This window comes from Mercenaria mercenaria, chromosome 6, assembly GCF_021730395.1.
Source record: "Mercenaria mercenaria strain notata chromosome 6, MADL_Memer_1, whole genome shotgun sequence".
Lineage (NCBI taxonomy): Eukaryota > Metazoa > Mollusca > Bivalvia > Venerida > Veneridae > Mercenaria > Mercenaria mercenaria.
The window spans coordinates 17,060,191-17,073,745 of NC_069366.1; the positions used below are offsets into that span (position 1 = coordinate 17,060,191).

At 36.4% G+C, this 13,555-nt stretch overlaps 1 protein-coding gene across 1 annotated transcript in view; it reads right to left on the reverse strand.

The window, feature by feature from the left end:
• Positions 1 to 299: 299 nt before the first annotated feature.
• LOC123549541 (uncharacterized) overlaps positions 300 to 13,555 on the reverse strand; it is a 43,287-nt gene continuing 30,031 nt past the window's right edge. Inside the window, exons 6-9 of the mRNA XM_045337709.2 lie at positions 12,917 to 13,018; positions 12,074 to 12,149; positions 7,979 to 8,106; positions 300 to 4,088 (exon numbers count right to left, since the gene is read on the reverse strand). Coding sequence (XP_045193644.2) covers positions 3,819 to 4,088; positions 7,979 to 8,106; positions 12,074 to 12,149; positions 12,917 to 13,018 — 576 coding nt within the window. The 3' untranslated portion in view covers positions 300 to 3,818. The remainder of the gene's footprint in view (positions 4,089 to 7,978; positions 8,107 to 12,073; positions 12,150 to 12,916; positions 13,019 to 13,555) is intronic.

A 13,555-nucleotide genomic window follows, 5' to 3' on the forward strand; every position in this document is an offset into this window, starting at 1 on the left:
GTTTTCTGAAATATTCCTGTTATGGGGAACATTTGTGCCGAGTAACATTAAAATCCCGTGATTGGTACTTGAGTTACTGAATGGAAAGTAAAAAATCATGTTGACCTTATACGAGGTCTATGTGTTGTGCATGGTGTGCCAAGTAATATAAAAATCCTTGACGGCTGGAAGATAATCACTGGGCAAATAGACTAACTGACCAGCAGATGTAGAAACACAATCCTATATTGTTCAAAACCAGTCTTATGACCAGTACTTGAATTATCAGTAGTATAAATAGATAACAAATACCATTTCATTTGAACAACAATGTTTATTAACAATATTAAAGTATAATCAATGGGTCTATCACACAAGTCATGTAAATTTCGTCTGAAGACCACCTGAACAAACTATATATGTGTCCACAAGACTAGATCCTTTTACTGTCTTATGTCAATGACAATTTAAAACCAAGTAAACTTTCATATTACCATGGCTACAGTCTGCGCGTCATCAGGGGTAACAATCTGGTTTAGTGCCCGTATTTTTTGCAATTCTGAGTAACTTAAGGGCATTAACTACAGAGTGACTAAAGATTTCCTGCTGGCTAAGTTGGGTAAACACTTGATAAAAAAATGCAGTGTGTGGCGTTTTTATTTTAGAATTTCTACTTGTTTTGCAAGAAATTGATACAAGTTAAACAACAATCTAAAGATCTCTAGGGCTGACAGAAGAAACTTTTAACTTTTAAAATGTTCCATGGTGTCAACTTTATGGCTAAAAAATATGGGTTTTTTTCCATGTAAAATTCTGACCTATGAACAATTTTGTATATATATATTTTTTAACCTTTAGCCTGCTCAATTTTTAAAATGGACTGGTCCATCATTCAATGTGGGCAGTAACACTTATTATTCAAAGGGGTGTTAGCTGAAAATTTACTGACTGAATAGCGAACAGTGCAGACCATGATCAGCCTGCACGGATGTGCAGGCTGAGCTTGGTCTGCACTGGTCGCAAAGGCAGAATCTTCTGCCGCCAGCAGGCTAAAGGTTAATTCTACAATTCTTTTACCAGAAAATGGTGCTTTTATGCTAAGATATCCTAAGAGTTTTATTAAGATATGTCAATAAATAACTTTAAGGTGTCACTCACTCACCACCAAAATGGTTGAAATTTACAACTAAAATTGAAATTTATGCTATTAAAAATTCAAATCTAGTCAAGATACATGTTTACTTACAATGTTTTAAAGGTCCCTATTACCAATCTGTTTAGTTCTTTATATATAGCCTTAAATTCAGAAAAGATGTTACTGAAAAAGTGTACATTAACAGCCTGTTTTCTAGTCCTATATTAACATTATATTTCATGTAAGGTAAAAGAGTACTTAAAAATAAAGTACTTAATAAAATGATACACAAAATACTGTACCATTAATACAACTGAATGATAAAAGTACAATTTACAGGGAGAAGACTTTAACTGATTTCAAACTGCATGACAATAAAATGTTCTCATAAAAATTGGATGATCATGCTTACTAAGTATGCAAAATATGTACAAAGTAAAGCTAAAAACTCTTCAACTAAAGTTGTAATAATATATATCATACTTAATTCAATAAAATCTGAAAGATCATAAAAATATCAGAAACATAATTGAGCTGTGCTATGAGAAAACCAACATAGCGTGTCCGCGCAGTCTGGTCAAGATCCATGCTGTTCGCTAACGGTTTCTCTAATTGCAATAGACTTTGAAAGCAAACAGCATGGATCCTGACCAGACTGCGCGGATGCGCAGGCTGGTCTGGATCCATGCTGGTCGCAAACGCACTATGTTGGTTTTCTCATGGCGTGGCTTAATTTTTCCTCTTTTAAAGTTCAGCAAACATACTAAAGCATCATAAAAGTTCCAGAATTTTAACATCTTTAAGGTATAGGGTCACAGAAGGAACAATTCTGAAAATTGATTTCAATCCTATCAGTGGTTTATGAAACAATGATGTTTGAAGGTTTTTCTCTTTAATTTTTTTTTAGCTCTGGTTGGCATTTTTTATAGCAAATCAGATGAATATGAACAATTTTGATAGAAGGGTCCCCATGAAATTATTTTAAAAGCAAACTAATAATTCAGCAGAAAATGTTTGAAGATATTTCTATATTTAGCTCTAGTACATAAGAAAAATCTGCATAATTAATGTTGAGACTATGACACATTTCTGTAAAAAGTACTTCTTTTTCTGGTGAGCTAAAAAGGTTTAAAAACTATGATGTAACAATATTACAAAATACAACAATGGAAATGTGTTTCCAGTTTTACTTTTATTGCCAATATATACTAATCTTTTCTGCAAGTTGAAAATAATTTACGAAATATAAAAAATATTGCAAAAATTTAAGTTTGGTGAAGATCGTATCTGTTCAACTTAGAGAGTGGAAAAGGCTAAATTCGAAGTTTTTAGAGTAATTCAAGGGTCATAATCCAAGAGTGCCTGGGGCGATTTGGGTGGATATTGAACTTGGCCGAGATATTATGCCCACAAACATTGTCAGCAAGTTTGGTGAAGATCAGATGAAAACTGTTCGACTTAGAGAGCAGACAAGGCTAAATTTCGCAGTTTTTCGAGTAATTCAAGGGCCATAATCCAAGAGGCTAAATTCGAAGTTTTTAGAGTAATTCAAGGGTCATAATCCAAGAGTGCATGGGGCGATTTGGTTGGTTATTGAACTTGGCCGAGATATTATCCCCACAAACATTATCAGCAAGTTTGGTGAAGATCAGATGAAAACTGTTCGACTTAGACAGCAGACAAGGCTAAATTCGCAGTTTTTCGAGTAATTCAAGGGCCATAATCCAAGAGGCTAAATTCAAAGTTTTTAGAGTAATTCAAGGGTCATAATCCAAGAGTGCCTGGGGCGATTTGGTTGATTATTGAACTTGGTCGAGATATTATGCCCACAAACATTGTCAGCAAGTTTGGTGAAGATCGGATGAAAACTGTTTTGACTTACAGAGCAGGCATGCTTTGGACGCCGCCCGCCTGCTGCTCACTACGGGTGTTCACATAATACGCCCCACTCTTTCAGAAATGGGCGTATAAAAATCTACCGGTCTGCCCTATTTTTCAAATATAGCTTTGCATTATACTGTACAAAATCATGATATAAATGACTTTTCACTTAAACCAATAGATAAAATAACAGGACTGGTGACATTAATCACTTATGTAAAGACACTTCTTAAATTAAATATATAAGTAAAGAAACATTTCAACCAAATAGCTTGAATTCCAAAATATTGTTAGATGATTGATGGATAACAAGTAATATCGCCATTTTCTAACACCTGTTTCTTTATAATTTCCATAGAAAATACTTGTATCTCAGATTATACATTACAGTTTTGCCAAAATTCATTTCGATATTTTGTTGACTAGGCAATGTGAAGAGTTTATCAAATGTATGAAATCTTATATTTTTTTAGTTATATTTTTTAGAACTTCCATTTTACTTGTTTATTTTGAAAAAAGGCATAGCACAGAAACATCGATAAAATAAAGTCTAAAATTTGTCTTAATATCATGTCAGTTTTGAACTTTTTAGTCTTACCTCATAATTATACTGAATGTACTTAGCAAAACCATTTTTGTGACTCTGATGATGATAGCTAGTATATTTACTGAATATTGGTCATGTTCATATAAAACATTTTAGCTTCTCATGATTCAAACATATTGTTGTACATGTTCATATCAAGAAACTACACATTTTTCCAGTATATTGAAAGTCTTTTAAAATTATCGTTTAGTAAAATGCACCAAATACGTCTTCCCTCTACTTCCCATGTTTTGTCTGATTGTGAGTCACATTTTGTGATGATGTATTTACAGTTTTTTGTGGTTTTGCTAATAAAAAGGTGTTCCTAGCTCTTGATGAAATGCATGTTAAATGTTTTGGTAAAGGCACAGTGGCATAAGAAGCTGCTGCAAGATTTCTTAGTCCTTCCAGTACACTAGTTCCACGGAAACGCACTCGGCTGTGTAGCAAATTGCCATCGTTTTTCAATTCTGGTACAATTTCTTTGTTTCTGTATGGCAATTCGACCTGAATAAGAAATATAAAAAAAGATGACTACTTGCTGAAACTTTGACATAGAACACCCAATAACAAATACAGACATCATACAAGGCAGACTTTTCCTGTACAATTGACAAAAGACATAATCACTTAAACTAAAAGGGTTTTAAGTAACACCACAACAATTTTATGTCAAACAGTAACTTTTCACCCTTATATGTCAGAGGAACATCCTACATGTCCCTCTAAGCATCATTTCAGAGCAGAACCATTGACCTTTAATAAACCAGCTGGATGACTGCCTTACATAAAGCATTTTACACCCAAAGTGTGATCTTGAACCCATAGCGCTGAGAAGCAAGTGAAACTTAACTACCTGATTGAAGCATTGCAAGTTTAAAGTGTCAAAGATAATTTAATTTCTGAAATAAGAAGAGCTAGTTGAGACACACACATGCTTCCCATGATGACTTCTCAGACGCAACTGGACGTTTCATTTTTACCTTCAAGGTCACTGTGAACTTGGACTGCGAAGTTCTGATGAATAAAAACGCTTAACAATGTTTACTACACTACTACAGCTTTTATCAAACCTACAACTTACTATTTCAACAAGAGTGCCAGAATGTCACAATATACGCCCATCACAGCAAATTTCTTTACTCTAGCACCTGTATTTGCAAATGGAAGTCCACAAAAAAACTCCATGCATGAAGAAGAAATGCTTCGGACAAAGTCATTCTTGTATCTGACCTTTGGCCTCTAAGTGTGACCTTGACCTTAGACCTGGTTCTTGCGCAAGACATTCGTCTTGTGGTGTTGAACATTTGTGCCAAGTTATATCAAAATCCCTCTATGCACAAAGAAGAAATGCTCCGGAAAAGGTTTTCATTCTTGTATCCTTTGACCTCTAAGTGTGACCTTGACCTTAGACCTAGGGACCTGGTTCTTGCGCATGACACTCCGCCTCGTGGTGGTGAACATTTATGCCAAGTTATATCAAAATCCCTCCATGCATGAAGAAGAAATGCTCCGGACAAAGTTTTCATTCTTGTATCCTTTGACTTCTGTGACCTTGACCTTTGACCTAGGGACCTGGTTCTTGCGCAAGACACTCCGTCTCATGATGATGAACAATTGTGCCAACTTTCATCAAAATCCCTCCATGCATGAAGATATGCTCCGGACAAAGTCATTCTTGAATTTGACATTTGACCTCTGTGACCTTGACCTTAGACCTAGGGACCTGGTTATTGCGCATGACACTCCGTCTCATGATGGTGAACAACTGTGCCAAGTTTCATTAAAATCCCTCCATGCATGTAGAAGATATGCTCCGGACAAAGTCTGTGGACACCGCCCACCAGGGGCGTTCCCATAATACGTCCCGTTTTTCAAACGGGCTTATAAAAAATAACAAGTATGCCCACGCGCAGAATGTAGAACCTACCAGCTGTCAAGTGTGACCTTGACCTTGGACCTAGGGACCTTGTTTTTGCGCATGACACTGTTGTCTCATAATGGTGAACATTCATGCCAAGTAACATAACAAGAGGACCATGATGGTCCTGAATCGCTCACCTATCCCCACATGACCCAGTGTTGAACTGAGTATGACCTAGTTATTTCTATTATTTGACATAGTGACCTAGTTTTTGAGCACATGTGACCTAGATATCATCAAGATAAAAAATTCTGACCAATTTTCATGAAGATCCATTGAAAAATATGACCTCTAGAGAGGTCACAAGGTTTTTCTATTATTTGACCTAATGACCTAGTTTTTGACCGCACATGACCCAGTTACGAACCTGACCTAGATATCATCAAGCTGAACATTCTCACCAATTTTCATGAAGATCCATTGAGAAATATGGCCTCTAGAGACATCAAAAGGTTTTTCTATTTTTAGACCTACTGACCTAGTTTTTGACCGCACGTAACCCAGTTTCGAACTTGAACTAGATATCATCAAGGTCAACATTCTGACCAATTTTCATGAAGATCTCTTGAAAAATATGGCCTCTAAAGAGGTCACAAGGTTTTTCTATTTTTAGACCTACTGACCTAGTTTTTGACCGCACGTAACCCAGTTTCGAACTTGAACTAGATATCATCAAGGTCAACATTCTGACCAATTTTCATGAAGATCTCTTGAAAAATATGGCCTCTAAAGAGGTCACAAGGTTTTTCTATTTTTAGATCTACTGACCTAGTTATTGACAGCACGTGACCCAGTTTCGAACTTGACCTAGATATCATCAAGATGAACATTCTGACCAATTTTCATAAAGATCCCATGAAAAATATGGCCTCTAGAGAGGACACAAAGTTTTTCTATTTTCAGACCTACTGACCTAGTTTTTGACCGTACGTGACCCAGTTTCAAACTTGACCTAGATATCATCAAGGTGAACATTCTGACCATTTTTCATGAAGATCCATTGAGAAATATGGCCTCTAGAGAGGTCACAAGGTTTTTCTATTTTTAGACCTACTGACCTAGTTTTTGACCCCAAGTGAGCCAGTTTCGAACTTGACCTAGGTATCATCAAGGTGAACATTCTGACCAATACTCATGAAGATCTCATGAAAAATATGATCTCTAGAGAGGTCACAAGGTTTTTCTATTTTTAGACCTACTGACCTAGTTTTTGACCCCAAGTGAGCCAGTTTCGAACTTGACCTAGGTATCATCAAGGTGAACATTCTGACCAATACTCATGAAGATCTCATGAAAAATATGATCTCTAGAGAGGTCACAAGGTTTTTCTATTTTTAGACCTACTGACCTAGTTTTTGACCCCACGTGACCCAGTTTCGAACTTGACCTAGATATCATCAAGGTGAACATTCTGACCATTTTTCATGAAGATCCATTGAGAAATATGGCCTCCAGAGAGGTCACAAGGTTTTTCTATTTTTAGACCTACTGACCTAGTTTTTGACCCCACGTGACCCAGTTTCGAACTTGACCTAGGTATCATCAAGGTGAACATTCTGACCAATACTCATGAAGATCTCATGAAAAATATGATCTCTAGAGAGGTCACAAGGTTTTTCTATTTTTAGACCTACTGACCTAGTTTTTGACCCCAAGTGAGCCAGTTTCGAACTTGACCTAGGTATCATCAAGGTGAACATTCTGACCAATACTCATGAAGATCTCATGAAAAATATGATCTCTAGAGAGGTCACAAGGTTTTTCTATTTTTAGACCTACTGACCTAGTTTTTGACCCCACATGACCCAGTTTCGAACTTGACCTAGATATCATCAAGGTGAACATTCTGACCAATTTTCATGAAGATCTCATGAAAAATATGGCCTCTAGAGAGGTCACAACGTTTTTCTATTTTTAGATCTACTGACCTAGTTTTTGACCGCACCTGACCCAGTTTCGAACTTGACCTAGATATCATCAAGATGAACATTCTGACCAACTTTCATAAAGATCCCATGAAAAATGTGACCTCTAGAGTGGTCACAAGCAAAAGTTTACGGACAGACGCACGCACAGACGACGGACGCCACGTGATCACAAAAGCTCACCTTGCCACTTCGTGACAGGTAAGCTAAAAATCCTACCATGCATGAAAAAAAAAATGCGCCGTGACTTTTGAGATAGGAATATGGCGTTTGCGCATGACACACCTTGAGGTAAACATTCATGCCAAATATAAACAAGATTGGTCCATGCATGTCAAAGTTATGGTCCACACAAAATCAGACAGACGCACGCACGGAGGCAAGTACATACACCGGAAGTGGTGACTATATCGAGCTCACCGCAAGCGGGCTCAACAATAAATTTTGACAATTTTGTTAATTGTGGTTCAATTTGTCTGAAAAAAGATACTCAAATCCTCCAAAATTTCTACTGAAAAGGCCACGTCTGTGTAGATGTATTTATTTACCCTGTACTCCACTTTCTCTAAGGTAGGTTGCACATTTTCACTGAAATTCTCGTCTAGAATCTCCAATCTTCTTCGCTTCTGTTCTCTGTTTGTATCTGTAAGCTTGTCATTTTCAATCACTACCTGCGCTAAAAACACAAATGAAAAGCAACTGCAACAAATCTCCAGAACCAGAGTTACAGTCATATCAGGATAAATTATATAACACTAATATGTTCAAGGCAGCAGTATATTCGGACCCATAGTTCAACACAGCAATATGTTTAAAGAAGAACACATCCGATAACAAGAGCTGTCACTAATGATGACAAATGCCCCTGCAGCACCTTGACCTTTGACCTGAAGACCCCAAAGTAAGTAGGGGTCGTGTACTCAATAAGTACTATCACCATGTGAAGTTTGAAGTCCTGGGTGCAGTGGTTCGCGAGTAAAGTGCCTTCATGCAAAAAGTTAATGTTGTGACAAACGAACGAACGAACGGACAGTTGAAAACTAATATGCCTCCCTTCGGGGGCATAAAAACATACAGGGCAAGTGGTTAACTAAGGGTAAAAGTTTCTTGAATATGGAATCGTGAATATATATTTTTTTCTAACAAAATAAGTGTGTACGATAAATAGGTTGCATGAAGTTGCTTTGTACTATATAAGCTGCACCATGAGAAAACCAACATAGTCAGGATCCATGCTGTTCGCTAACAGTTTCTTTAATTGCAATAGGCTTTGAAAGCAAACAGCATGGATCCTGACCAGACTGCGCGGATGTGCAAGCTGGTCTAGATCCATGCTTGTCGCAAATGCACTATGTTGGTTTTCTCATGGTGCGGCTCAATTATAGTTTTACTTAAACTCATAATTCATTCATACCAAGCTGAACAGTTTCCTTTGGCTGACCTATCAGCTCTGCCATTGTGAATATAACCTAGCACATTATAAAAGCAATACTTAAGTGTTCCTACTGCTTAGATGGGCTTTGGTCCAAATATTTATTTTTTTGTTTTTGTTGGGTTTAACATTAAACCAACACAATTATCAATTCAAGGTCACAAGGTGACTTTCCAGCTCTTCATGGTGGACCCCAGGTGTCTCTCTGTACTATATTTCAGCCCAGGCATCTGGGTGAAACATCAACTTTCCATAATCCACCTGGATGGCTTCCTCACATGAGAAATTCTATGCCCAAGTGAGACTGGCTCCCGTAAGCAGTGATATAATGTTTCAACACCATTTTTTTATTGTTGGATACAGTGGTAAATAATTACTTTGTGCTAAAGGAAAACCTCGAGAATGTAAAACCAACACACATTGTAACAGTTAATTGATATATTACAAGTAATATTTTATGTAAGATAATCAGAATGTCAAAACGCAAAACATACGAAAATTGAGTAAATTTTAACAGCTCATTTAATATCACAATTATTCAATTTGTCGGCAACTAATAAAACACTAAGCCTAACTTCTGCAGAGAACTGCGAAGTCGGCATAATACTGGACTGGTTTACTTTTTAAATAATAAAGGATATGTTCTTTATGATGTACTGCTAATTTTAACGTTTGCACACAGGTGTGGTGCGATTTTCTAATTGTTTATGATATAAGCCATACTGCAATAAGTGGCATAATTACAATTTACAGCGATTATGATTTTGCATACACGTGTTACCTGTCAGGGGTCATTACTGACCACTGTGCATCAATTCATACCTTCGGGTTTTTATAATCTGGATAACTTATCGAAAAGATGACAGGTAGACACTTTGGCATTAAAATTGACGTGTTTCTAGTCTTTTTTTCTTTATTTTTAAATATTTTTTTTTTCGAGTACTCAATTACTAAATTTTGTAATCAATACTCGGAACACAGAACAACTACTCGGTTAACCGGTTAACCTTTGCCATCTCAACTATCTGTAAATATCAGACAGAGAATGTTAAAATCGCGTTCAAAGAATATGTAATTTGCCGATTTTTAATATTAGTCCACTACCTTAAAGATTAAAATTTACCTTTTCTTTTCTTATTTCTATTATTTGACATAGTGACCTAGTTTTTGAGCACATGTGACCTAGATATCATCAAGATAAAAAATTCTGACCAATTTTCATGAAGATCCATTGAAAAATATGACCTCTAGAGAGGTCACAAGGTTTTTCTATTATTTGACCTAATGACCTAGTTTTTGACCGCACATGACCCAGTTACGAACCTGACCTAGATATCATCAAGCTGAACATTCTCACCAATTTTCATGAAGATCCATTGAGAAATATGGCCTCTAGAGACATCAAAAGGTTTTTCTATTTTTAGACCTACTGACCTAGTTTTTGACCGCACGTAACCCAGTTTCGAACTTGAACTAGATATCATCAAGGTCAACATTCTGACCAATTTTCATGAAGATCTCTTGAAAAATATGGCCTCTAAAGAGGTCACAAGGTTTTTCTATTTTTAGACCTACTGACCTAGTTTTTGACCGCACGTAACCCAGTTTCGAACTTGAACTAGATATCATCAAGGTCAACATTCTGACCAATTTTCATGAAGATCTCTTGAAAAATATGGCCTCTAAAGAGGTCACAAGGTTTTTCTATTTTTAGATCTACTGACCTAGTTATTGACAGCACGTGACCCAGTTTCGAACTTGACCTAGATATCATCAAGATGAACATTCTGACCAATTTTCATAAAGATCCCATGAAAAATATGGCCTCTAGAGAGGACACAAAGTTTTTCTATTTTCAGACCTACTGACCTAGTTTTTGACCGTACGTGACCCAGTTTCAAATTTGACCTAGATATCATCAAGGTGAACAAAGCAAACAGCATGGATCCTGACCAGACTGCGCGGATGTGCAAGCTGGTCTAGATCCATGCTTGTCGCAAATGCACTATGTTGGTTTTCTCATGGTGCGGCTCAATTATAGTTTTACTTAAACTCATAATTCATTCATACCAAGCTGAACAGTTTCCTTTGGCTGACCTATCAGCTCTGCCATTGTGAATATAACCTAGCACATTATAAAAGCAATACTTAAGTGTTCCTACTGCTTAGATGGGCTTTGGTCCAAATATTTATTTTTTTGTTTTTGTTGGGTTTAACATTAAACCAACACAATTATCAATTCAAGGTCACAAGGTGACTTTCCAGCTCTTCATGGTGGACCCCAGGTGTCTCTCTGTACTATATTTCAGCCCAGGCATCTGGGTGAAACATCAACTTTCCATAATCCACCTGGATGGCTTCCTCACATGAGAAATTCTATGCCCAAGTGAGACTGGCTCCCGTAAGCAGTGATATAATGTTTCAACACCATTTTTTTATTGTTGGATACAGTGGTAAATAATTACTTTGTGCTAAAGGAAAACCTCGAGAATGTAAAACCAACACACATTGTAACAGTTAATTGATATATTACAAGTAATATTTTATGTAAGATAATCAGAATGTCAAAACGCAAAACATACGAAAATTGAGTAAATTTTAACAGCTCATTTAATATCACAATTATTCAATTTGTCGGCAACTAATAAAACACTAAGCCTAACTTCTGCAGAGAACTGCGAAGTCGGCATAATACTGGACTGGTTTACTTTTTAAATAATAAAGGATATGTTCTTTATGATGTACTGCTAATTTTAACGTTTGCACACAGGTGTGGTGCGATTTTCTAATTGTTTATGATATAAGCCATACTGCAATAAGTGGCATAATTACAATTTACAGCGATTATGATTTTGCATACACGTGTTACCTGTCAGGGGTCATTACTGACCACTGTGCATCAATTCATACCTTCGGGTTTTTATAATCTGGATAACTTATCGAAAAGATGACAGGTAGACACTTTGGCATTAAAATTGACGTGTTTCTAGTCTTTTTTTCTTTATTTTTAAATATTTTTTTTTTCGAGTACTCAATTACTAAATTTTGTAATCAATACTCGGAACACAGAACAACTACTCGGTTAACCGGTTAACCTTTGCCATCTCAACTATCTGTAAATATCAGACAGAGAATGTTAAAATCGCGTTCAAAGAATATGTAATTTGCCAATTTTTAATATGTGTCTACTACCTTAAAAACTATAACTTACCTTTTCTTTTCCTGGATGTGACATCACTGAGAGGTCCACCCAATCTGTGTGTCTGTTGATACTTTGTATATCCACCCTGCAAAGTATAAGAACATGAGAAAATTGAGTTATGTCTTCTTGCCTACAGATGGAAATAATGATGATAAACAAGTGTTCAAAGTTTCAAAGCCACATGTCAAATAGTTTTAACAAAACATGGACTTCTTCGAAAATTGTACCAATTTCCAAGTCCAAAAAGGGCCATAACTCAGCCAAAATAGTTGACAAGAGTTGTGTACTCTTCCCTACAGATAGAGACTGTTATAATAAACAAGTGATAAAAGTTTCAAAGCCATATGTCAAACAGTTTACACAAAATATGAACTGGTATGAAAAACTTAACCAAGATTTGCAAGTTAAAGGGGGCCATAATTCAGCCAAAACCCTTGATGGAGTTATGTACTCTTGCTTAAAACTGGACATATTGATGGTACACAAGTGTTGAAAGTTTCAAAGCTTTATCTCAAAAGGCTTTGTCAAAATGTTGACAGGTAAAAAAAACTTACCCAAGGCGTTACACCAACGCGGTGGCGAGTAGGATAGTTCCACTTATGCTTCGAATATTCGAGCTAAAAAGTATGTTTTTTCCCCATGTTGAACTTAAAAATCCCAAACCCTTATTACTGCCTAGGATGTTTTGGCTTTTCAATAATAGTTTTGCGATTTTGAAAACTCTTACTCATTAAATTCAATAAACCATAAAACATTTTAAGATGTTTTTAGAAAAGAAATCAAGTATCAAGTTTCCCAATTGTACGGGTGACGGTGGCATTCCCAAAATGAAGAGAAAAAGTCCTGTATTACCTCAGAAAACTTGTCCATTGCAAGTTCCGCCAAAGAAGGGTAATGGTGTCCTGTCAAACTGAGCTCTGTTAACTGTTTATAACCCAGGGCCACCACAAAGCACTGAAATATATGTAAGTGTATAAGCATTGTATTTATGGAAGTGCTTACATTAATGAAGAGGACATATATATAAATTAAAAAGTGACATGGTATTTAAAGTAACGCTATGAAGTTTAAATCAAATATAACTAGAGATGCTTTTGAGAAAAGCGCATGTCTCCCACAACTGCCTAATCATCTAAATAGTTAAGTCAGTCTTTATATACTGTTTATTTAATCCACATGTACATGCGCTTTCTCAACACCAAAAGGATATATACACCCTATACTACTTACTACTACTCTTAAAAGGAGTATAGGTGCCGGTTTGGGGGCAAAAATGTGCATGAAATCTGAGTCTTTTTTTTGTAATTCAAGATCCACAAGAGCTGTCACTAATGGTGACAAATGCTCCCGCAGCACCTTGACCTTTGACCTGGTGACCCGAAAGTCAGTAGGGGTGGTGTACTCAATAAGTACTATCAGCATGTGAAGTTTGAAGGTCCTGAATGAAGTGGTTCGCATGTAAAGTGCCTTCATGCAAAATGTTACCGTTGG